We start from the raw sequence: 27,075 nt of genomic DNA, 5'->3' as shown, positions 1-27,075 counted from the left end.
ATATTTCCTCCTTTTGTTATTGATAGGTTATTTTATCTGATGCAAGTGCTCCAGGTGAGGGTGAACACAAAATAATGGATTACATACGAAGGCAAAGAGGTAAAGGTGTTATGCTTTTTACAGCAGAATATGCAATTTGCTAGAATTATAGGATAGCTTTGAGCAGTTTGATCTGAATTTATTACTGTACATTTTTATACATCAGTATTTGTTAAAATAGACAATGAATGTGTGCTGAGCAATAAGAGGTTCTTCATGTGACTGTTGTAATGGGTTTAATGCATGTATAGCTTAAACAAAGATATACAGTCAAAATTTAAAAATACAAAAAATGGCTTAGAGCTCTTGATATTAGTCTATATAGCAACTTAAACTATATACCCAATTTTACAGTACGTAACTAATGTATACCTCATATTAGAGTATGAACAAACTTGCATCAAGCATCTGTGAAGTGAGATAGTAAACTTAAAAATGTGTAACTTTTTGGAAGATTCGTTCTTCAGATATATTCTTTTGGTGGAGAATTCTAGAGCATTTTTCTCATTTATGAAATATCTCATTGTTTCTGCAGTGTTTGCAATGGAATAAAAAATAACCAAATCTGTTCCACTCTGTCAAAAAAAATGTTGGACTTAAGAAATAAGCATAGTCTTTCTGATTAAAATACTAAGGTAGGCTAAATTGAAGAGATTCAAAAATTGACTTATATAGTAGTGTATTTCTAATGTAAAAAGGTTGTCTTCAAATCTTTGTCCAACAATAATCAATGCCTTATTTGAAGGGAAGTTATTGCATCGACAGACAGAGAAGGGCAAGAGAAACCGTACAGCAGAATTTGAAATCCATGGCAATCTATGCTCACTGACAATTGGCTAGCCAGATAAATTGATGCATGCTTTGTTTCTTCTCATTGTCTCTGATCTGATTTCACATGTCCTATTTTTTAATATGTCATTGCTGCTATTTGTTTTGTTAACTTAATTTTTTTAATGTATTTCAATATTATTGTTATCATATTGCATTTTATTATACTGTATTTCCATTGAAGTATATTTGTGAGCCATACAGAAATCAATTGGATTATATAAATATAGAATATTTTGGAAGAAGTTAATTACTTGGGCTGCTGACCTGGCTGTTATGGTGCTATATGATGAAAAATGTAATGGATCTCTAAGATTATGTTGATTCTTCTCTCATGTTGAAATTAAACCCTTGGTTATTTCCTTCCATCCCCACTCCACCGAGTCCTGCTATAGTGGGTGGGTATTCCTGGGAGGGATGATTGAAAAACACCAAGAGTGTATGCCAAGAATATATATTCCCAGCAGGGTCACCCAAAGCATGAAGGTCATCCCAGCTGCCCAGGTAAAACAAGCAGGCATCTATATTGGGCAGCAGTGATATAGAAAGATGCTGGAGGCAGATGATCACTTTAGTGACAACGGCAAAGGCATCAATTCATACTGCACAGGAGAAGGCAGTGGTAAATCTGTACTTTTACTTAAATGGATGGAAGATCTGAAGGACCAGGTTAGGAACAGATCATCATGGAGAAAAATTCTGTAGCTACTAAGAGTCGACACTGACTTGCTGGCACATAATCGATCAACTTCTTTCCATGACTCGGAGCTTAATTAAATGGCAAAACAGTAATTAAATATTATGGCAGTGATTGGAGCTAATATAGCATTGTGTTTAGTATTCTAGTGAATTTTTTTTAGTGAAAAGTCTTTCTAGCTGTTGTTTTTCCAGATTGCATTTTATTTGTTGCCATTCTTATTTCTTGAGAGTCGAGGGATGCATCTATGAATATTATAGGGTCTTTTTAAATATAAGACTTAAGTATGAGTCTAAACAATCTTTTGTTGAGAAATATCAGAACTCTATAATGAATCAATGTTCTTTTGTTTTAGCCCAACCAAACCATGACCCAAACACTCACCATTGTTTATGTGGTGCTGATGGTAAGTCCATTTCTGGGTTTTTCTGTATTAGTAATAAAAGAAGAATGTGTGTGAACCAGTTCAGTGTGTGCTATCATTTTAAATACAATTTCATTTGTCTGGGGTTAAATATTAAACCACTGCTCATATTGTGTCAGTTCAGATGATCCACCTAATTATAATTTCTTCCTGTATCTCCTAGCACATGGCTTCCCTCCATTTTTTATTTACTACACTCCCTTCTGGCATGTATGTATTTCTAACCATAGTTTGCTAATTTTGGTAAATTGTTCACAAGAGTTGGGGAGAAGAGAATGTAACAAGCCCATGTCTTATGCTTAGTTCTCCAAAGCTTTAGTGGCTCATCTGAACTGGGCCCTTATTAATGGTTGGGGTTTGTTCTATTTCTTTTATAGCTGACCTCATTATGCTTGGATTAGCTACTCATGAACCAAATTTTACTATAATCAGAGAAGAATTTAAGCCTAATAAACCTAAGCCATGTGGTCTTTGCAACCAATTTGGACATGAAATTAAGGACTGTCAAGGCCTACCAAAAGAAAAACAAGGGGAGGTAGGTTGAATTTACTTAACTCCTTTTCATTACAATTAGTGTGCTATTCAAAGTGAAAGGTTGAGAGGTGCTTTATACTGGTTTTTGTTTAACCATGAAGCTGAACTTTGATAAATAGTTGCTTTATCTAACATATATCATGGGATGGCAGCAGTTCTGAACCATTTGTAAGGAAAGAGGCACCTAGCAGTATTTATTGTCCTGGCTCATCATGGGATTCATTTAGTCTGATGTCCTTTGCTTGAATATCTGAACCTACTTCAGGCAATAAATTTGGTTGATCTTTTGGCAGCAAAGCTCTATTTGAAACCATGGTTTGAAGATACAGTAATGTATGAGACCTAGTTTGCTGTAATGATTCAGCCAGGAGTCCTGTATTTAACTGTTCAAATGTTACTATTTTCTAGTTATGTCTGAACCAAGCATTGGTGACTAATGTCTGGTTTGTTCCTGTGTCCCAGCAAAGTTTCATGGATCCATGGAACTAAGAAGGCAACCCCTTGCCTGCACATGGCTTGACTTCACCATTTCACCCTTCCATGCCACCCTCTTCTTGCCTTGTCCAAATTACTTAGGCCTTTTGTCTCTGTTTTGTGAGGAAAGGGACCTAGTTATATTTTCATAACATCTAACAAGGATTATAAGTAAATAACATAGCTTTGGTCTAGAGGTGTAGAATTTTCAGGATATCTGAAGTAATGGAAAATATATATTGCCCCATTTTTTTTTCATTTTGCAAAACTGGAAATTTGGGGAAGATTGGAAATATATGAAGTAATTTTAATATCCTTTGTGTTACTTCATTGCTTTATAAAATGTATTATGAATAATTTGCTTTGATTGTATTAGTAAGTTTGGTGTGAAAGTAGAGTTTATTCAGACAGTTATTATAAATTTATTGAATATACTTTAAAATGTTTTTAATTTTTGTTACTAAAAAAGCAACAAGTTTTGCTTTTGAAATATAGCACCTCTTCATTTTTGAATGTTTAGGAGAGGCAAATAGTAAAAAATAATATTATTCTAATATTAGATAAAACAAACAAAGTATTTCTTTATAATGTACCCTCCACCAGTGCAGTTTAGCTACATTAAAAAATGAACAATAAAAACTAAACAGCAGTTAAACTTAGACAAAAGCAATAAAATCAACATGCAGCATTATATATTTACAGAAGAAATGGTGAAATGAAAACAAAAATACATGTCCTGTAGATGTCATCTTATTCTGTATCCAACAGATATAGAAAAATCTAATTTTCAGGGAAAAATTAGGGAGGAGAGAACAACCACAGTTCAGAATTTGTCATTTACTGCATTAAATTACATTCAGTCATAATTTCTGAATCTGAAGCTCTGTTATTATTAACAGTTCCTATTTAAACTGAAAGTACTGGGATATATTTCATAATCCCCCTTTTTGGAAAAAAAAATCTGGTGAGGAGAGAGAAACAGAGGCCTTACTGGGGAAGGGGGACTTTTTTCAGAATTCCTCTGCCATCACATCTCTGTTTCAGTCTGGCAAAGATACCTGATTTTTATGCCTACATAATGAAAAATGATAAACTATCAAAGGGAATAGGAAGGACTGATTTCTGTCCCCTTTTTATCACCAGTAAAACATTTTTCTCTCTCTGTTGCTAAGTAAATCTCAAGGCTCTTAGCTAGCATCAGCTTAGCACATATTAAAACATTGAGCTAACAAATATCTGCCACCAGGGAACTATTATAACTGATCTTGGCAGCCTACGTTGTTTATGTACCACATAGCCACCAGAGCAGGAGTTTTCAAACTTTTTCAGGCTGTGGAAATTATTAGTTAAAAAACAAAACTTCCAAGAGCCCTGATCAATAGGCAAGACTCCAGTGCTAGAAAATCAACTGTGTTCAAGGAACTTATACCCTGCTCTAGAATTTGAGAGAAGAAAATCAGTATTAAGAACCTTGTATTTTAATCAGTCTCTAATGTAATAGATAACTTGAAAGCTGGGAAGCAGTAACTGCTGTTAACTTTCTTAGTTTTCAGTTGCTATTTCTAATGTCAGGCAAAAATAAAGCAGCATAATTAGGAAGCACCCAATAAGATATGTTTAAGAAGGGGAGAAGGGAAGTGTGCCTCTATGACCATGTGGACCACTCCAAAAAACAAAGTCTCCAAGGAGACCTCCAGGCTATTTCTAAAGCCAACCAGGGCAAGTAGGCTGGATGGTGGTAAAGTTGTCCTGCTTCTTATGCTGCTGGGATAGTTGGGATACTATCGGTGAATAAGCAAAAAAGGAGAGGGGAAACAAGCTGTGACTGATGTTATCAACAGACCATAGTTGATGCTAAGCCATTATCTGTTTTCTGTATGAATGTAGTATTGCTCTGAAGTAAACCTAATAAAAACAGAGTTCATCTTGGATTGGTGGATCATGAGGGTGAATTACCTTTGCATAAATGCAAAATGTACATAAATATGGTGTGGCCAGAGTGAACAAAGGATGGATCAGTGTTAGAAGACTGGGCATGTATTCCTAGACATATTTACTTTAAGAATAATTTTTGTTGAACAGACTGGGACTTTTTTCTGAATAAACTTTGTGCTATAAAAAAAGATTTCACTTAAATTTATAATTGAAGCCACAGTCTGAAGCTCACTTCCCAAATGCTAGTTAATTTAGAGGAATTTTTATTAGGTTTACTTTATGGCAGTACTGTCAAGACAAGATATTTCAAAATGAATCTTAGCGTAAATGGTATGTCATTTTTCATCTCTGCAGCATGATCAGTTTGCAGATTGTCCTCCTGGTATGGAACAAGAATTTATATTTATTCGCTTATGTGTTTTGAGAGAAGTAAGTAATATTAGGATGTATTTTGAACAAAGACGGCTGGCCTGTGCAATGGGTCTCAAGATCCATCGCACACACTGAGATACTTCTAAGTAAACATGCAGAGATGTTATGCAGCAGTCAGCAAACAAGGTTGCCATGGTAGCCAAGAATTTAATTCTGACAATCAGCTAAGAGAAGCCAGAGGTCTTGGCCTTCTTGTTTATGTTCATTGTCAGCATTTTTCCCATTAAGCAGCTAAATATGACTGTAAGGCAAGTTGCTCCTGTGTCATGATGAAATGACAAATTACTTGAATCCTGCTAAAGGAAAGGGTTAAGTTGGTGGGAAGCTAAGAGAACTTGAGAGAGGTGTGAGAAGGGAGGCATTTGACACTTGACCAGAGTAAGGGACTGGAAAGGTAAAAAACAGAAGCAACTTGTATCCCATATTATTTGTTCATATAATGTGATTGTTAAATAGAGTTAATTGTTTACAAACACTTGGTCCTCTGAGTGAACAGTGGACAGACTATAGTTACCCTCCACACTCAAGTTACTATGTGTATATGCCTTCTAGTCCGTTTTTGACACCTGGCGACTGCCTGGACAAGTCCCTGCAGTTTTCTTGGAAGGATTTCAAAAGTGGTTTGCCATTGCCTTCTTCCTAGGACTGAGAAAGAGTAACTGGCCCAGGTCACCCAGCTGGCTTCGTGTTTAAGGCAGGACTAGAACTTACAGTCTCCCTGTTTCTAGCCTGATGCTTTAACCACTACACCAAACTGGCTCTCTTTAAGATACTGTGCTAGCAGGGGAAAAAAAGCTGATCAGAGAGAGATGATGTTATCATCACCATAAAACTGCTTAAGCTTATAATGTTGGGGTTGTGACAGTAAAATTTTCAGTTATACTTATTTTATTCCTAGAATAAATTAAGAAAAAAATAATGCAGCCTTTGACCCAATAAACCCAGTTTCGCCACAGTTGATTTACTTTTAATCCCCTCTCAGTAGCCCTTTTGTATCTCTTAGATTAGGCACTGGCTTTGGCTTCCTAAGTCTTCCATTTGCTAGCTCCTGCACCTCCGTCATTCTGACTCTTTACCTTAAAAGGTAAACATAGCCTCTCCAGAGTCTAGTGTCTTGCCTGTAAAGGTGCATGCTGTAGTGGGGGAAAAAAATTCTAGAATGGACATTTTTATGGGATGGAAATGCTGCTTAGAACACTTTTTGTAGCCTTTTTAGGCCACAAATTAAAAGCAAATTGCTGGCTGGACTATGTTTTAGTGCAAATGAAACCTTCCTTTGAAAAGATGAGTGCAAAAATAAATAAGCAACCCCTAGGCTACTAACAGAAAGAGTTGGGAGATGGAAACGTTTTAAATATGCAAGATTACTGGAGAGGAATTCAGAACATCAGAAATTGATTTGGAATAAATACTTGCCAGTGATTTATTCCAAATCAATTTCTGATGTTCTGACTCAATATCCTATAGAGATTCAGGCTGGTGGGGAACATTGCTGCTTGTGCTCCTAGCCTTCTGATTAAGAAATGGACTGCGCTTGCTTGGTGGAAAGGAAACGACATTTTCTGTGTTCTCAGACATACATTCACAATATCCCCACTTGTAGACATCTGACATTTGATTTCTATTAATGCTTGAGAAAATGCTTCATTTTTGTGTGTCTCACTCACTCTCTTTAAAAAACTTCTAGTATTTGGAAAGAGAGCTAACAATGGCCAGCTTGCCTTTCACTTTTGATGTTGAAAGAAGCATCGATGACTGGGTTTTCATGTGTTTCTTTGTGGGAAATGATTTTCTCCCTCATTTACCCTCATTAGAGATCAGGTAAGAGAAACAACTTTATATCTAGAAACACTTAAATGTTGTTAGATAGGTATTGATTATTGCACTTAAAAAAATAAAACTTGGGCATGATTAATTATTCTTGTTCTTTAGATCTGTGTCATATTAAATCTTGTTTTGAAAGTTCTTGTTTTATAATGGAGAGTGCTGTTTGAGAAACACAAGCTCCCTTGGGTTTTCAGTATTTAATTGTTCACTCATTTGGATCCTGCTCATAATAGAATTCTTGCTGTTCCAAATCCAGTGAACTTTACAAGGCTTTTGAAAAGCATGAGTTTCAAATACCTTGCTATTTTGTCTTGCTTAATTATAGTGCATGATATCTCCAGCTTTTTTGAGACTTTGCTCGCTGTGTGTTGTGAATCTTGGCTCATTTCTTCTTAATTTAGTAGCAGGCTGCTCTTTAGTCACGTGTGTAGGCTTGTTGGCTTTTTGCCTTATGCAACAGGGGATTTAGAAGAGCCTCGTGCAAAAATTAAATTAAGTATTTTCCCATGTACCTGTCCCTTCTAGACTCAGTAAACTTTATAGAAGTAGGGAATGGCAGTCAGTAGTAAGTTCACAGGTTAATAGTTAAATAGTGGTTCAAACTCTGCTAAATTTAGTGTTGCACAAGCATACTTCCTTGTATTTGGTAGAACTTTTCTTTGCTCTCCTCGTTCTGTGTGCCCCAAATCTGCTCCCCAAATCTCCCAACCTTCCAGAGTAGATTTAGAGACTGTGGCATGGAGGAGGGAGGAAGAATTTGTTCTGCCAGCAGATGTCATACCATCACTAGAATAACAGCTTGAATATAACCCTTACAATGACACCATCCAAGAAATGGGCGAAATAATCTTGTTCTTGTATTGCAGGGAAGGAGCAATTGATCGCCTGGTGAACATATATAAAAATGTTGTGCACAAAACTGGAGTAAGTAATTCCTCCACCCTCTTCATATAGTAACATGGAGAAAACAGGAGAAAAGTTACTTACAATTGTATTCTGCAATTTACAGGGCTATCTTACAGAAAATGGTTATGTCAACTTGGAGAGAGTTCAGATGATAATGTTGGCTGTTGGAGAAGTTGAAGATAGCATTTTTAAGAAGCGAAAAGATGATGAGGTGAAAGGGCTGTTATGAAACTCGGTTGTATGTGTTTTTATTTACCAGCAATTTAAAAAAAATGAATAAGTATGATTATTTCATTCTACAGTATTCTATTCTACAGTAAATCAAATGGAAGTGAGTTTGCCTCAGTAAGCTGCTAATGAACTTGTATTGGATTCAAGATTTTGTTTTTATATTGCTTCTAATTAACATGAATTGAGGGTTTTAAGGAAAAACATTCAAATTACAACATTGGTTCTTTGGTTAGTTAGGAATAAGTATGTCTAAAATCTGTGTGTATGTGTTTATGTGCATGTAAGCTTTCTTTATGACCAATTTTTGCTAATTTTTCTGTTTTTTCTGAGAGGAGTAAGTGAAAGCCTCTGGCTGACATAATATACTAAATGGAACTGTCCATAGTTTGTTAACTGCATCCAGAGAAGTTAAGTGTTATGATCTGAACATGACCCACTTTGTAAAATCTGTGAATTAGGTAATTGAGAGTTTGCATGTATATAGTCTAATAGGATTCCAGATTAGTTTAGAAGAGCAATATACTTTGAAGCCGGAAAAGGATTCTCCTGCAAAATGATTGTTTAGCAAAAATGAACAATGTCTATTTGAATATTTTAATTTCCTAGCAAAGGCTAATAAATACTTTCCATATATTTTATGTGGCACACAGGAAAATTTCAAAAGAAGACAAAAAGAAAAAAGAAAAAGAATGAAGGTGAATATAAATCTCCTACTCCTATTGATTTATCATGTCTTTAAGACAATTGGAACAATTTAGTAACAGCTACCTTGGGGTAGGGGAAGGAGATGTCTTAAAGTTATGTTAGGAATAAAAATGAAACATTGTAGCTGTTTTTCTAGGCTGAAATTCAAAGAGCTACTGCAAATACTCCAGTATTTATATTCATTCAGTGGGATTTTTACTTCTTTTTATTGAATCCTAATTCTCAGATCCAGACTACAAACTACTAGATAATTTCTAATGCAGCATGGGTGCAACTATGATAGAAACACGAGTTCACTAATTCCCTGAGCATCTGTGTACTGGTTGAACCGTTCTTTGAATCTCAGCCACAGAGAATAAATTCAGACTCTAAAGAACATGTATATATTCAAGGATTGGCTTGCTTAGGAATGTGGTCTTTTTAAACTTGAACAATAAGCCTTGCATTGTTTTTTTCAGTCTAAAAAATTACTTTCCATGCAATACAGAGTATTATTTGAATACACAAACACATTCAGTATATGGTCCTTAGATGCTAATTTACATCTGAGGCACAAAAATACAATGCTTTCTATATTTTCTCAGAAGTTCCACTGCACTAAATTTTATTTATTCCCAAATACAATTATGGATAAGCCTGTGGTCATATTGATTTGATATCATTCACAATCTTCCTTTTTGACAACATTTGGATCTTTTTCCCAACCCTTGCTACCTTTTGATAATAATTTTAAAATGTAATATGGTTTCTTACTGCTTGAGAATAATTGGGAATTCCTATTATCTCTCCGTGACCCTGACACTTTTACCTCGGTCCGTCCACTTTCTCATATATACCATTGAGTAAAGGGCAGCTTAACTCAGGAGATAGCTTTTACAATTGATGCAAACTTTCTTATAATTATTGAATCATTCTTCTTCAACCTGGTGCCCTTTTATCAGCTCCAACCACCATGGTCTTCAATGGCACTAATAATTCTGTAGGATTAACCATATCTGTATACAAATTACAATTCTTATTAGAGTATCAACATGTTTTGACTCATGCTGTTACATTCTTAATTAAATAGATTTGGAACTGCCAACTTAATTGTAATATAACATATAATCTCACTGTTGTTCTGATAACCATCTGAAGTTTTCTATTCAAGAATCACTAGAATAGTATATAACTATTCCAATGCTCCTAATGTGCTTATTATCATACTAATCATATTTTATTTTATTGCTGTATGTTAACTACTTGAGCATATTACTTGAAATGCATTCTGTATGTATCCCAAATAACAATAAAGCATTATTATGTATTTGTCCATAGTTTTAAACTGAATGAATGCCAGTTTTCAATAATAAATTTAAAGTTGTAATTTTATAATCAAGTCGATTATTTAATCCACATATTTTTCTGAACTCTAGCCGAGCTCTCTCTACTGGCAGAAGGGCATTTCTACTGCATCTCAGCCAACCCCAGTAGGATTGTGGTTACACTATTAATGAGCCAAATAGAATATGCCAATATGAATGTTTAGCTACTGCATATTTATCTGAAAATTAATATCACCAAGTGTGTAGCCTAAACATGACAATTTACACTTTTATGTAATGTTTGCTCTCATAACTGATCATCAGCATTTATGTTAATTTTTGTCTGCTCACTTCAGAGGGAACAACATTCTATGCTTGGTGGACAATATACCCCACAACCATTAGGAAGAGGAAATAGGTCAAGCCATCAGCCAATCAGCAATCCAAGACACACAGCCTATGAAATGAGAATGCAGGACAGACAAAACACTGTAAGTGATTATTTTTCAATAAGTATAGATAAGGTAATGAATGGAAAATTGCTTACTGATGGCTCAGTTTCTAGGAAACCCAACTTACATATGTAGATCTTTCCTTTCCTGCCTTGACTCCATTATGGCCTCAATTCCTTGCAACTATGGCTTCAACCCAAAGTGAGATTAGAAGTCTAAGTCATGTACTCTCTCCAGATCCCTTCACTTTGAGAAACGTTAATGATTGATTAGAAAATAACACTTTTTGCCTAAAAAGTGGACCGTTATTGTTCAGCTGTTAATCTTTCCAGATAGTGTAAAAGCCTTGAAAGAATAGAAATTTAATCCCATTTCCTGACCTTGCCTCTAATGTCCACAGCCCAAAGTAATGAGTAAAAAATGGATGCAGGCCATTTAACAACTACTTGTGCAAAAGGAATTGGAGCAGAGGGAAGGATGTTATGGGTAATATATTGTTGTCTATTAAACTTGTGAGTCTAAATTCTTAATTTGGGTTGTAGCCAATGATCTTCACTGAATAATAGAATTAACATTGTTGGTGGATATTACCCCCGCCCTCCCCCCCCCACACACACATACATTAACTCTTCATTGAGGATCCTTCACAGCAGATTTGGGTAGGAAGAAAAAGAGCAAGGAAAGCTATGGTTGATGAGCTTCTGGGCTAAAACTATAGATGCGTGTTTGGAATTCTTGTGTAAATCCTTGTATGTCTCATGCTTGGCCAATAAAGTATTCTATTCTATTCTATTCTATTCTATTCTATTCTATTCTATTCTATTCTATTCTATTCTATTCTATTCTATTCTATTCTATTCTATTCTATTCTAGATATAATCCTTTGAGACTGTAAAGTATAAACCATTTTACTAGTTTGGTTGGCTCCTTATGATTTTAATGAATACACTTTACAAACTTTTGTTCTATTTGATGCACACATATCATCTTGATTTGTTTTAGTTCCTAGCATATACTTCTACTGTGAACATGAAGTAAAATCAAGGTATAGACACTCATTATGGTTTTAATTAATGTAGGCTTTTAATATGTACTAAAATAGTAATTTATAAGGTAGTCCTTATATGTGGCTGGGATAGTTAATAGGATGCTTTTCCTTTTCTTTTGAATATCAGGATCTATTATTATATCAGAATCTGCTTTTGAAAGTTCCTCAATTTAAAAATGGTTTGTTACTTGCCATGAAATTTTGCTGTCTGAGAAACACTATTCCAGATCCCCTTGGGAGTACGGAACTAGTTTCTACATTGTTCTTTCGAATTCCAGTATCTATAGTTAAATAAAATAGATGCATATTTTTTTCTGTTCCTTATGACAAAGTCATTAATATTAATTTTGATAAGTGTAATGAGACCTTTTCTCTAACTCCCTGCATGCTAACTACATCCCCAGACTCCTTCAGTTTCTCCTAATTCAAGCTTCACGTCTGATGGTACGCCATCCCCAGCAGGAGGAATTAAGCGAAAGGCAGAGGACAGTGACAGTGAACCGGAGCCTGAAGATAATGTCAGGTATCACATTTCATACTTTGTTAGTACATTGTCAAAAGGGAGATTGTCTCATTAATACTATTTACCTTGCATCTGCCACACCTTCTAATGCTTTTCCATGATCTTTTTATCCACCAATAATTAATGTGGAGAGTTGGGATACTCAGTAAATTCCAGTGAGATGTGTAGGCTATAGCTGTTAAATTTAAGTGTTTCCATTAGTATGCATGCTGGTTTTCTTCCTAAAAGCTGCTACTCCCTTTGAGACTAAACACCAGATTGGCTAGAGGTTCAATATTCAGCTCAGTCTTTGTGAACAGAATCTCATTCTACAGCATAAATGGAATGGTTTAACTCTTAAAGTTCTATAATCAGATCATTTAGCATTTTAGTGAGGGTTTTTTGTCTATTACTGAAGAACATATTATGTATAAACCAGGCTTCTTGCATTTACAAAGGAATTCTCAGAACTTCCATTTAAAAGATTCTCAGGACCAGCTTTCAGTATATCAGGCCTAAGACTTTGGAAAGTGACTACCAGTTAGGGCTAAAGGACTGACTCTGCATAAGACAGCTTTGTAACTTCATCTGTTCTTTCTTGCATGCCAAGTGTACTAAAATGTAACAAACTGAAGAATGATCTATAGTTGTAGAGAGTAAAGAGGATGATGACCTTGACGGATAGAGGAAAGATCCGTTATCAAAGCAACAAAAAGGGAAACATTGCTTACATCCAAACGATGTGGAGGATTGCAAACACATCACAGACATCCCCCTAATTCACATGAATATAAAAGAGGGAGGAGGGGAAGCACAATCAGGCTTGTAAGATTGTGTTACTATGGCCAATCTAAATAAAATAGTTTTTAGCCTTTTGTGGAGTCTAAATTTCTTTGTATGGTCTATCTCGCAGAGCTGACAGTAGTAGCTTTTACGGAGTATGAACTGCTGTAATATGTAGGGGATTGGTATACATACCCTACATGGGTTTGTATGGATGGGTGGGTTTGAGATCATAGTTTGGGGAAAACTGGTAAAACAGTATATATTAGTAGTGACTTACAAGTAGTCCTCGAATTATAACCACTCGTTCAGCGACCATTCAAAGTTACAACAGCATTGAACAAGTACTTACAACCAGTCCTCAAAGTTCCAGCCACTGCAGCACCTCTGCGGTCACATGATCATGATTTGGGCACTTGGCAACTGGCCCACATTTATGACAGTTGCAGCATCCCACGGTCACGTGATTGCCATTCGCGACCTTCCCTGTTGGCTTCCCACAACCAAAGTCAATGGGGAAGCCAGCAGGGAAAGTTGCAAGTTGCTCCTGCAAGTCGCTCCTACAAGTCACTCCCACTCCTTTTCTCCTGAGGAGCCCCACTACGGAATACAAGATTCCTGGGATCTCGTACTCTGTAGCACCCCCCACCTGCCTGCACTCTGTAGCATGGGCCCACCCACAGCACGCCCGCAGCCCCCACCCACTTGCACTCCCTAGCACCTGCCTGCAGCCCACAACCTCACCCCACCCTGCTCCTTGCCTGAGACTCTCACTTCTTCCTGCTTAATGACCCATGTGGTCCTGAGGTTACTGAGCTTTATAACTGCATCACTTAGCGACCGAAATTCTGGTCCCAATTGCCGTCATAACCCGATGACTACCTGTATAATCTTCTGATTTAATTGTATAGTACTGTGATTTAAGCCACTTTACTGTTAGTGAAGTCTGTTCTACATTTTTGTTGAAGCCATTTGAAAATTTGAGTTGCTCATTATGTAGATTCACAATTGTTTTTATGTAGGTTATGGGAAGCTGGCTGGAAACAGCGCTATTACAAGAATAAATTTGATGTTGATGTCAACGATAAGAAGTTTCGTCGTAAAGTTGTACAGTCTTATGTGGAAGGGCTTTGCTGGGTTCTCCGATACTATTATCAGGTACTTACTTTTGGAATTTGATTTTTATTCCCCAAGATCTCCTTCCAGATGATTTTCTATCACCAGATTTCCCTCTGCCTGGCAATAACAAACTACTTCTGTATTGTTGCCAAGAAAACTACATGTCAGTAGGAGTGAAACTTCACTTGAGGGAAACATACTTTTTGCTTTTATATCTCTTGATATTTCCATTGCAAACGTGTAATGCCAGTTCAACCACAGCTTTTGATCAGCATTTTAACAAATTGATGTACATACCACATCAAATCAAATCAAATTGTTTATTACAGCCATATGGCCAGATACAATGGAATATCCAGTAATATGTTTGTCAGTTCCAGTGGGGAAAAAAAGATTTGAGTGAAAACTGTTAATGAGTGCAGAAACAAAGTATTTCTGTTAATCCATCTGAAATTCTCTCCCAAGAGGTGATTGCCTGTACTAGAGTCAGTCTTAAGTTATTTTTAAGGTCAGCCTAGACAGACTGGCAAAATAATTTTTCTTAGTGGGTACTGAATTATGTTGCTCTCTTTTCTTTTATCAATAGTCTTGCTTCTTCCAGATATATTTTTGTAAAGTATAGGAATAAATAACATTTACATTTTAGTATAACAGAGCTATCTGTATTTATTGTAATTGTTTGAAATTGCTAGATTTGCTATTTTACCCATTCATTATATTGATAAAAACTTTTAAGCAGCAATATTTTTTTTTAGAAATGGAAGTTCTTTTATTACAGTAAATATTCTGCACTAGGTTTTCATTATGGCAAATAGTAATGTAAAATTACTTGCTGCAGAGAACAAAGGTTTACAGCTACTACTTTATAGTGTATTTTAATATCAGTAGCCCAATGTTTCAAGATGATTTTCAAAAAATAATTGTATATATTTGGTTGCTTATGCGTCTAATAATTCAGGTAGTTTAGTTAAGGTTTACTGAATAGTTACTATTCTGCTGTAAAAGTCAAATGTTTGTCAGCACTGCTTAAGTTCCTAAAACAGAGAATAAGGGGTTCTTGAGTCTTCTTTGATATAAATACTTCTTACATTTTCCAAACTAGGGATGCGCTTCCTGGAAATGGTATTATCCTTTCCACTATGCACCATTTGCTTCAGATTTTGAAGGGATTGCAGACATGGTCTCAGATTTTGAGAAAGGAACCAAACCAGTAAGATTTATTGCTTCTGTTTATAATTCATCTCAGTCACTAAAGATTTATTGGGAAATTTAAACAGTTACTACTATTGACTTTTATTTTTATAGTTCAAACCTCTTGAACAATTGATGGGAGTCTTTCCAGCTGCCAGTGGTAATTTCCTCCCACCAACATGGCGGAAACTTATGACTGATCCAGTAAGAAAATTAAAGGGTCTTTGTTTGTTTGTTTATTTGTTTCTTCAAACTTTGATTATTTGCATTAATATTCCCTCAACTACTTCAATAGCTTTCTGAAAAATATGGATATTATTTATTTGAGTAACTACCTATTGTAAATATTTCAGTTGGAACTCGTGTGGTCTCAAATGGCTGTTTCAGTTCAACCCAAATTTAATTTGATCTATATTAGATTCCCACGCTGAGATTATGCCTGCAAAGGAATGTTATGGCTGAAGATAAAAATATAGTTGAACCACTGCATCTGCTTGAAATGTTTATGGCCACTGTAGGCAGTCTGTTGGGAGGGACCTTTGGAGTTCTGAGAAAATGTGAAGAGAACCAACATAAAGTGGCACCTGTGGTAGAGTAGATATCACAAAACGGCCGCCACATTTAAAGTACTATACTTAGCAATTAATTTATTTCTCGTCCATCCAGTGAAATAAATGGATTCCTACCTTAATTACTCCTTAAAATATATGGATTTATTCTGATAGTGATACATTGATTTTATTTCTGTTTAGCCACCCTTTAAAATACATTTTTCTGCACTAATTCTTGTTTGTAAGCACAATGGGGGTGACAGAGAAAAGAAGATTGCTTGGCAGGCTACAGAGGAAAAAGCAGTGGACATGGGATCCTCTGAAAAAGGGAAATAAAGCTGGTTGGTAAATCAGAAGAAGCAGCCAAAGGAACTATTTGCCAAAACCTTTCATTCAATTTTCCAGGGTTCACTGGCACCAAATTAGCTATTGCTTTTTTGTGGTTACATTTCACTTCAGCACACAATTAGTGAAGCCATTCAGAATATCAGCATTAGCTGAGGGAAGAAGGGAAATATCTCCAATTTTATCCCCACTTTTTAAATATTTGAATTTTTAAACAGGAATTGTATTTATGAGGTCTACAGTAATGAAGGCATGGGATGAATAAGGAAAGAAAGCAAGGCTTTTTTCCTTGCTAGTGTAATGAGAATTTACCCTTTCTCTTGGAACATTGGGTAGACAAATAACGGGAAGGATATAAAAATGGAACTTTAACCACACTAATGTTCACTCAGGAGCTATTAAATTTCAATAGTTTCTGCCCCAATTCCTGCCTGGAAAAAAAAGATGCTGCTTTGGCTGCAGGGGGCAAGAAAGGTGCATGATTTTTTAGTCTCTGGCTCACATTTGAAGGGATGACTAGGCTTGAATAGAATGAAAGTGGAAGAGGGAACAACCAGCCAATGGGCAAGTTCTCTCCTCGATCACACCCCTTCCTTTTGCTTTGAATGGATGAGAGGGATTGGAAGTCAAGCCCTCTCTGATCTGATTAGACCAAGCTCTGAGTTTCTCAGCAGCCCAGCCATTCTCCTGCTAATTCCATGCTCTTCAAGGTATGTGCCACAAGTGCTATTTCTGCAAGCTCTAATGTATACTTGTGCCCAAATTATCAAGCACTTAGAAAGTTTATTTTTCTTACCATAAAGCAGGCTCGGGATTTGGGAGGAGGCGGGGAGTGGGACATAAGGAAGGCAAGATATTGATGAATGCATACATACGCTTCTACAGCTAGTTTAATGACCCCAATTCAGGGCTTAAGGTTAAAAAGTGTAAATCTGACACCTTGAAAATGTACTTTTTTATTTAAATTTCTACTTTAGAAAAGTTGGTAAACTTTTTTAAAAAAATATGCTCTTTTCATTATGTTTCAGAAAAAAAAAATAAGTAGCTTCATCCAACACTCCACAGATTTCTAAATTACTGTAATAATACTTTATTAAAAACAGGACTCAAGTATAATTGATTTCTACCCTGAAGATTTTGCTATTGATCTGAATGGGAAAAAATATGCTTGGCAAGGTAAATATTTTATCATGAAGTCAATATTTGTATGGTTAGTCTTGGGAATAATTTTAAGAAAACAGGAAAGACTTTTTAACCAGGTTTGCTAGCAGTTGCCAAACTGATTTCTGTGTGCTGTTTTTCTTGATGGATTTTATAAAATAACAAATAAATGTTACAAATTATATAAGCTGTGATACATAGTAATTTCAGCAGTATCTATATGGCATTTTATTGCTGTGACTAAAATATAATTAATTAACCACTTAGCATTTTAAATACTCAATTATAAGCTGTTTGAATAGTTTTTAAAATAGAAAAATCAGCATGAAATGCTGTGTTTTATGTGTTCTGCCCAGGGTCATGCAAGAGGACTTTACTTGCACATGGGGCTTCCCTGTCCTCTTCTCTTCTTCCATTGCATTCTCTTTCTCCTCATCCCATATTTTCTCTGGAGGAAGCAGGGAAATGTGCTTGGCTGTAGTGCTGCTCCACTGATAAATTACCCATTGAATGCCACTCTAAAATAAATTACTGGATTTTGCAATTATTTTGTACTTTTATAAGGATATTCAGAAATTCAGTATTTGTAATAGGTACCCTAACCCTAACTGCAAGCTATCTTTTTGCTTTTTATTAGGTGTATCTTAACTTAACATCTTAGCTTCAGTCATGAACATAATCAATCCAAAGTCAAACAGTTTTGAAATGTTCTTAATTTATGTAGTTTAAGATGTCTCCAGATTACACTGAACACTTGTTACATTTGCTTAGATTGTACATTATTTTTTCTTTAGCTCCATAGACTATTCACATAAGACAAAAAGTCTTTAAAAGAGATCTGTTTGGGTACAGAGATAAATGCCAGTTTAGTCTCACTAAAAAAAAAAATACTATTGAAAATTGTTCTAGCATTTCTGGGAAGGGGAAATGGTAGATAAGGGGGCATTCTCTTTTCCTGCTTTTCCCATCCTCAAGGAAAGTCAATGACCTTAAGTTAAATCTTTCAAGTCTCTGATTTTAGTGGAAGGGCTAAATATGTGCTTAATTATCTCTTCCTCTTGAAATCCAAAAGACAATTATGTTTTGATTTGCCCAAGTATCCTTTAAACTTTCTTTCTCCTTGATGCTGTTAGAGAGAAATGTAAGTTCCAATTGCTTATTTTCTTAGGGGTTGCTCTGTTGCCTTTTGTTGATGAGCGCCGTCTGAGAGCTGCTCTGTCACAGGTGTATCCTGACCTCACTTCTGAAGAAAGTAAGAATTGCAGGATTGTAAAAAGGTTTTGATAACAGAAAATTTTGGTAGTGATATTTATATATAAGTACAAGATATCAATCTGTTTTTGTTTCATTCTCAAGTAATTAGGACAACAAATATTTGTGCAATCTTATACTGTTGTAATCTTGGTCCTTTTAATTATCTGTAGCATAAAAATGCTCCCACCACCCACCCACATTGCATTTTAAGTTGAATATTCTTTTTGTTAGGATAATTTTGAATCACATTGTGATCAAGTTTACATCAAATACTCAACTCAAGTGCTAAGAGGAATTAGTTATTCTTGCATCTTTGATAAAATAGTTCTACAAATTCAACATAAAAATGCATTTTGTCACTTTTAGACATGTGAACTATTTATATTTCCCTTCAATGGCAATCAGTCATAAAATCTGTACCTGGAATTGTGGAATGTAGTAACCTCTTATAGCCCTTCATGTCAAATACTTGGACAATGAAGAAAAACAGAGCAGAATATAGACATGTTCCTTACTAACTCTGACAAGCATCCAAGCACCTTTATTACATGATCTGTTATTCAGATTGACAAGCAGTCACAAGAGATGGAGAGTGCAGGAGAGAGATGTTTAGTTTCTCCTGAATACTTGATTCCCTTTATAAAAGGGTATAAAATTCATGTGACTCCATATGTAATCAGAAGTCCTTGTGTATGATTCCCATGCTTTTGATTTTGTAAAAAAAGTGTTAATAATGCACCCATTTGACAGCATGTACTTTATGGAATTAGCCATCTCAGTGATTAAACAGCAGAAATTACTTTTAAGAGTAATAAATGTTCTCCTCCCCCCTAGAGCATAATTGAGCTATACTGTAAACTAAGCACACACAATCAAGGCAAAATTCTTACAGTATTCTAAATTATTGTTCGCCACCCAGAGTCACTGGTTTGAGATGGGCGGCTATACTAAATAAATAAATAAATAAATAAATAAATAAATAAATAAATAAATAAATAAATAAATGGTGTTTTGTGTTGCAAATGCATACAGTAAACTATGTGTTACTTTGTTAACCTTACTCCTTTTAAACATTCCTATTAATGAAGTATTATTACTTCATTTTCTTCTCTAGTCAGAAGAAATAGTCTTGGTGGTGATATTCTTTTTGTTGGGAAACATCATCAGCTTCATGACTTCATTCTTGAACTGTATAAGTCTGGTGAAAAAGAGGTACGTCATATTTGTTAGATGTACGAAAAGAAGTACGTCTCAACTGCATAATTATCATTAGAGCTAGTTTGGCTAAGCTAATCAGGATTTTCTTACTCCTCAAAAGCCAGTAGACACACCCCCTGAACTGTGTCATGGAATACAGGGAAAGCTTACCTTGAATGAAAATCCCATTCTTCCAGATGAGTAAGTACAGCTTATATTGCAGTTAGTTTACTGACAAATTGCTCATTGTTAATTCACTCCAGCTTCATTCTTAAGAATCAAGTGCTATCACAGTGTAGATAAGAAGCAAATCAATGTATGTGATAAGACTGATTTGGTTTTTTTATTATTATTGTCAAGAAGGAATTTTTAAAAATCCAGTCACTTTAGAAGGAGAATGATGAGGAAAATCAGCTTTGGATGGGAACATTTGGAAAATGAATATATGATTGTGAAAATAACAGTGTAAAAGACCCATCCCCCAAAAAACAAGATGGCATCCCATGTGGGAAATCACTAGGAGTGTTATTTTGGGAGGGTATTTATTTGGGGGGGTATTTATTTATTTAATGTGCCCTGTTGTGACTCTTGACAGTTCACAATAATGATAAGGTACAACAGTTAGAATATTTGCAATACAATATAAATATAACAGCACAACCTTGGCAACATCACATTGACAGCCAAAAGCCCTCTGGAATAATAGAGTTTTAACTATCTTCCAAAAGTCTGTTACTGATAGAGCCAGTCTTGCCTCCAGGGGAAGACCATTCCTAGCAGCCTGGGTGATCAGCCTTCAAAATTCAGCCTCAAGACTAGGTTATCAGGTCTTTGGTGGCCTTGGGCTCCAGCTGCTGAAATTGAACACCAGGTTGGTCTGTATTAAGACCTTCGTCATCCATGACTTGATTGTGGATGTGGCAGCCAATCTGGCGTGCATAACTGAGACCTGGTTGATGAATGAGAGGGTGGTTCCCCACTCAGGGATCTGCTCACCTGGGTTCCAGGTCTGACACCAGTCGTGACCTTAGTGCAGGGGGCAGTTGTAATCCACAAGTCTTTAATGGCTTTCAGAGGCTCTGCACCTCAGATAACCAAGTGTGAGCCCCTTGGGTCAAAGTTGGACTCTAAGGATCAGCTAGTGATGTGGTTCCTATACCTGCCTCCCTGCTGCATAATGATGTCCCTACCTGAGCTACTAGATTCCATTGTCAGGTTGGTAGTGGACTTTTGAGGACTTCAGTCTGCTTTTTTGCAGCGTGGAGTCCAGGATAGCTCGAGAGTTTATGGCTATTATGACAACTGTGAACCTAACCCAAATTATTTGAAGGACTGACACATACCAGGGGTCACACGTTAGACTTGATTTTTGTCTCAGGGCAATTGCAGTGTGATGAGGGAGTGAAAGATCTTACCACCAATCCTTTGCAATAGTTAGATCACTTTCTTATTGCTTTCTGCCTTGGTGGTGCTGCCCTCTCTTATAGAGAGAGAGGATTTATTTGATCAGTCGGCCCAGGTGACTGATGGACCCAGGAGGGTTTCAGAGGGAGCTTGGGATTTGTCCTGAGGTTCTGATAGAAAGTTTGACTTGAGTCTCTGGTTGCTGCCTGAAATAGGAGCCCTGGATTAGATTGCCCCTCTGTGGCTTCTTACTGCACATTAATCCTATTGGTCTTCCAAGGACCTTTGGAAGATGGGATATCAAAAGAGACATCTAGAGCACTCTTGAAGGAAGACAAAGAGCGAATTCATCTGAACACAAATAAGAGTCCAGATTAGAGATTATGTCATGGCAATAAGGGCAGCAAAACATAATTATTTCTCTACACATGGGTCTGCAGGTAGTCACCTGGCAACCCACTTTTCCTTGCTTGGGAGGGATGGGTCACAGAAGGTTTTAGTGGATTGCTGTGAGTAGTATTCTGAACATCTAGTGGATCAAGTTTCTCAGATTTGTTCAAAGTTGGACTCTGACTAGGCTGGTCCTGTTGATATGACTTAAGTATGGTCTGATCTGGCTATCTGTGAACCTGTGACTCTCAAGGAATTGGACAGGATCCTCAGGCTGAAGACCCTGGCCACCTCTGAATTAGATCCATACCCCTTCTGGTTGGTGAAGGCCACCTGGGAGGAGACATGTGGTTGAGTCCATGTGATAGTATTTGCTTCTTTGAGGGGCGGGTACCTACAGCTGTGAAGGAGGTGGTGATGCACTCCCTCCACAAGAAGCCCTTCCTGAACCCAATTGTTCCGGACAACTTTTGTCCAGTCTGCAGCCTCCCTTTTATGGGGAAGGTTGTTGAGAAGATGGTTGGGTTGCAGCTTCAGAGGACCCTGAAGGATATGGATTATCTAGACCCCTATCAGTCTGGTTTCATATTGGGGCATAGTACCGATACAGCATTGGTCACACTTGTGGGTGACCTCTGATGCAGCAGGGAGGGAGTAGTGTGACTGCCCTGGTTCTACTTTGCATAAATTCATCTATTGTACCAGTTGCACCTATGCCTAGACCATCACTCATGTTTTGGTCACCTCCCAGTTGGACTAATGCAATTTGCTCTACATCAGGCTGCCCTTGAAAAGCACTCAGAAGCTATAGCTGGTGCAGTAGCACAGGCAGTTATGGGCATACCACAGAATGCCCATGTGACACCTCTGCTCTGTGAGTTGCACTGGCTGCCAGTAAGCTTCTGGGTGCAATTCAGGGTGCTGGTTATCACATATAAAGCCATTCATGGCATAGGGCCTAGTTATTTGAGGGCCCACCATCATTTCTTCCCATCCCACATGGTCTGATAGTGTCAGCATGCTCAGATCCTATTGATTAAACAGTGCAAACTGATGACACCCTGGAAATGTGCCTTCTCTGATATGGTGCCTGCCTTCTGGAATGCTATTTTCCCATCTTTGTGTATTTAAATGAGCTCTTAAGCCTGGCTCTGTCCCTAGGCCCTGAGTATAGAGGGAATCAGGAATGACCTTGAAGAACAGGAGGAAGAGCCATTACCAAAGCAATGGTCAAATAAGAGGAGCTTGAGCCCAAGCCAAGAAAATAACTTGAGAAAACTGCTCAGACAAGTCCCTCCTTAGTTCACATGAAGATAAATTAAGGGAGGGGGAAACGCATTCAGACTTGCAAGATTCTGTTGCTATAGCTGTTATAATAAAAGTGCAGGTAGTCCTCGACCTGTGACCAGTCAGCGACCGTTCCAAGTTACGATGGTGCTGAATGAATGGTGGTTAGGACTGATCCTCGGAATTCCAGCCGTCCCAGCATCCCCACAGTCATGACTGGTTGCCAAGTGCCCCACGATCATGTGATCACCATTTGCAACCTTCCTTGCTGGTTTCCCCAGAAAGTCAATAGGGAAGCCGGCAGGGAAGGTCACAAGTTGCTGGGGGAAGTCTCTCCCACCCGTGCACCCTCCCCCAGCCCCTCTGTGCTCACACCATGCCAGCCACTCACACACCCCTGCACACCTTCCCTGACCTGTGTAGCACCTCTCACACATCCCCTCCCTGACCCGCACCACACCTTTCACACTCCCCTTCACGCACCCTCCCTGCGCCGCACTTCTTGTGCACTGTCCCCAACCTTTGCCACGCCTCTCATGCACCTCCTCCCATCCTCATGCACCCTCCCTGACCCATATGGTGCCTCTCGCACACACCCCATGCCATCCATAACCCTCCCTCACCCACGTGTACCCTCCCCATGCCACACCTCTCGCGCACCCTCCCCAACCCTCCCCTGTACCCCCATGCACCCCTTCACTTCCTCCCCCACCCGGCAGCAGTCACTTGCCCCTCTGCAGGCATGGGACTTGCAACTTCCTGCTGGCTTCCCTACTGACTTTGGTTGTAGGAAGCTGGCAGGAAGTTGCCTCACGTAATGACCGTGGGATTAAGTTAATAATGGCAACCGGGACTGCAGGGATTGCTGTCGCTAAGTGGTGTGGTCATACTTTACTACCGCATAGCTTAGTGATGGAAACTCCAGTTCCAATTGCCATCATGAGTCAAGGACTACCTGTAGTCTTGATCTATGTGACGTTAGTTTCTTCGTCTGGTCTACCTTGTTGGGCTGACACAGTGTGCGTGATGGTGTTCTGTTTTAAATGATTGTTTTTTCCAAACCTCTGATGTTTTCTCTATTTTATATTTTACTGTTGTATTTTGTAAGCTGCCCAGAGTTGTATTAGATTGGAGTAACCTATAAAGTTCGTAAATAAACAAACAAGAATTTTATTTCTGATATTTCAATGCCACTCTACTCCAAAACAGCATGAGTAGTGTTAAATAGAAATGAAAGTTAACAACATCAAATTAGCAACAGTAGCCCTAATCAGCAGATGTAAACAAAAATCTAACATCCCCCCACTGTTTTCTGCCAGAGTCACATTTTCACCTCTTTTCATAAACTAAGTACAGAGGAAGTGGTTCTTATATGTGGGGGCAAGCTGTTCCACAGGAGCTGTTCCAAAGCTGTCATCATTGAGAAGACTCTGCTCTGGGACCCCTATAAATGGTATTCCTTTGTAGATGGGATACCCAGCAGGACCTCTGTCCCATATCTTACAGGATGGGCAGATTCACCAGAGTTGATAGTATGGGAGGTAGTCAGGCCCTGAGACATGTACATTTTTAAACGTGAAAACCAGCTACTGCATGCTGAACCAGTTTAAGCTTTCAGGTGGTCTTCAAGGGCAGCCCCATGTATGGCAAATTGCAGTTGTCCAGTTGTGATGTGTTGAGGGCCCAAATGGCTGCATATAATGTTTCCTGGTCCAGGAAAGATTGCGGTTGGAGCACAAAATGTAATATGCAAAGGCTCTTCTGGCCACAGCCTCGACCTGATGTTTAAGCAAGAGCTATAAGTCCAAGAAAACCCCATATTGTGAACCAGTTCCATCCAAGGAAATATGACTCCTATCCAGAATTAAAGGCAAGACATCTTTAGAATCAGAAGAATTCCATATCCACAGCTACTCCATCTTGCTTCAATCTAAGCCTGTTTGTCCCCATCCAGACTCTAACAGCCTCCAGGCACCAAGTCAATATGTCCACTGCATCACTTGTCCAGCCAAGAGAAGTTGAACCCACAGTCACTCTGTGATGGGGTGCTGCAGAGTTCAGTCTCAGCCCCCTGAGTTCTGTGGCACCCTATAACATTATGGGCTCAACCTCTTCCCATCCACCATCATTGACTGGAATCTACCACTCAGGAAGGAGGAGAACCACAAAGGAGGGCATTCCCCCAATACTTTGCAGTCAGTCCATGTTTGATGGTATTGAAGGCCAATGACTAGTCAGGAAAGACCAGGAGGGTTGCACTCCCGCACCCCAATTTCATTAGAAGTCGTTAAGCAAGGCACCCCAAGGCAGTTTCAGAGCCATTCCCCCAAACTGAATCCTGATTGATAAGGGTCCTGATAATCCCTTTCCTCCACAAATCTCTGTAACTGTGCATCCGCCACTTCATCATCTTTGCTAAAAAAGGCACGTTGGAGATTGGGTGGTAGTTGTCCACGATAGTTGGGTCAAGGGTTGGCTTCTTGAGGAGAGAAATGCCTCTTTCGAAAGCATTGGGAAGTTACCTCCCTGGCTGCTTTTACTAGCTGGGAGGGATGGGTCCAGTCCACAGGTTGCTGCGTTCACAGCACAGAGTAACCTGTCCAGTTCCTCAGGACTCACTAGCTTAAATTGATGCCAGATAACTGAGCAAGTTAATGTTTCTGTCGCCACAACTGGGCTTGCCATGGATCTGTATCATGGAGAAACAACATGTCTGGTCTGGGTCTTAATCCCATACACATAACCACAAACTTGTCCTGAGAGAGAGACTACTTAGACAAGTTCAATCTGGTTGGAGGGGATAGTTCATAGTACATAAATTCCAAGCTGAAATGGTTTATAGAGTTAAACCAACACTTGGAATTGCACTTAGAAACCTACTGGAAACCAGTACAAAACCTACAAAATTGTTGTAATATGGATATAGCACTCAGCACCTACCAATACATAGGTCACTGCATTCTGGACCACTTGTAGTTCTTGAGTGGTATTCAAAAGTAGCTTCTTGTAGAACATGTTATAGTAGTCTAGGCAGGTGGTGAGGAGAACATGAATCACCATAGCAAAGCATGGAAGTACTGCAAAACAGTGTCTCAAATCCCAAACCTGCAGTTGGTCCAGAAAGATAGCACGGTCATTGGTACTAAGGGCTGCCAAGAGGTACAAGTAGTCCTAAGAAGGATGCACTATCCCCATCTGTGTCCTAACAAAGGTAATCCTTTGGAGTTACCAATGCTGCTTCAGGACCAGGACCATGCCCATGCCTGAATTCTGACTGAAAAGTGTACAGGTAGTCCTCGCTTAATGACCATAATTGGGACCGGAATTTAGGTTGCTAAGTGATGTGGTCGTTAAGCAAATCATCACATGACCAGACCCGATTTTATGACCTTTTTTGCAATGGTCATTAAGTAAATCATGCAGTTGTTATGTGAATCACATGGTTCCCCATTGATTTTGCTTGCCGGAAGGTCACAAATGGCAATCACATGACGCCAGGATGCTGCAACTGCTGTAAGTGCAAGCTGGTTGCCAAGCACCCAGATTGCGCTCACTTGACTGCAGGGGCGCTGCAACACTCGTAACTTTGAGCACCGGTCATAAGTCACTTTTTTAGCGCTGTTGTAACTTCAAACAGTCACTAAACCAGAGTCACTCTTGAGTGTGATGGTCGGTGACTAAATTTCAAATATAAATAAATAAACGAATGGCGAGGAGGACTACCTGTATAGATAAACTTCTTACCCTAGAGCACTCTGCAGCTGAATGTCCATCTTGGACAATAGTTATCAAAAATAGCCAGATCCAGGAAGAGCCTCTTCAGTGGATGATGGACCACAGCCTCCTTCCCAGACCATGAGCAGCACCACCTCCCAAAGTAAGTTGTTGCCAATCTCCCAAGTCCAGACCATCATGCTCCTCCAGCTGTCCGCAGTAGTCAAGAGAAGTATGGATTGAATCCAAAGGTCACAGAGGTCATGGTGAAGAACATCCCAACTACTTTGTCAAAGTCAACAAACTAAAAGGAGTCCTAGCTAACATGGTCAGATGCTGCT

The 27,075-nt window shown here is 38.2% G+C and overlaps 1 protein-coding gene across 1 annotated transcript in view; it reads left to right on the top strand.

The window, feature by feature from the left end:
* The window catches only part of XRN2 (5'-3' exoribonuclease 2), a 73,872-nt gene that overhangs the window by 19,331 nt on the left and 27,466 nt on the right, over positions 1-27,075 (top strand). Inside the window, exons 7-23 of the mRNA XM_007421396.4 lie at positions 27-99; positions 1,920-1,970; positions 2,366-2,523; positions 5,286-5,360; positions 7,051-7,184; positions 8,057-8,114; positions 8,200-8,307; positions 8,978-9,022; positions 10,693-10,827; positions 12,241-12,359; positions 14,144-14,279; positions 15,343-15,450; positions 15,546-15,635; positions 17,431-17,503; positions 18,657-18,740; positions 19,857-19,954; positions 20,061-20,140. Coding sequence (XP_007421458.2) covers positions 27-99; positions 1,920-1,970; positions 2,366-2,523; positions 5,286-5,360; positions 7,051-7,184; positions 8,057-8,114; positions 8,200-8,307; positions 8,978-9,022; positions 10,693-10,827; positions 12,241-12,359; positions 14,144-14,279; positions 15,343-15,450; positions 15,546-15,635; positions 17,431-17,503; positions 18,657-18,740; positions 19,857-19,954; positions 20,061-20,140 — 1,625 coding nt within the window. The remainder of the gene's footprint in view (positions 1-26; positions 100-1,919; positions 1,971-2,365; positions 2,524-5,285; positions 5,361-7,050; positions 7,185-8,056; positions 8,115-8,199; positions 8,308-8,977; positions 9,023-10,692; positions 10,828-12,240; positions 12,360-14,143; positions 14,280-15,342; positions 15,451-15,545; positions 15,636-17,430; positions 17,504-18,656; positions 18,741-19,856; positions 19,955-20,060; positions 20,141-27,075) is intronic.

The sequence above is a fragment of the Python bivittatus genome, unplaced genomic scaffold, assembly GCF_059951505.1.
Source record: "Python bivittatus isolate LINGU-HERP-01145 unplaced genomic scaffold, Pbiv_v1 ctg000960_np1212, whole genome shotgun sequence".
Classification (NCBI taxonomy): Eukaryota; Metazoa; Chordata; class Lepidosauria; order Squamata; family Pythonidae; genus Python; species Python bivittatus.
This window is presented reverse-complemented; position numbering and strand designations above follow the sequence as displayed.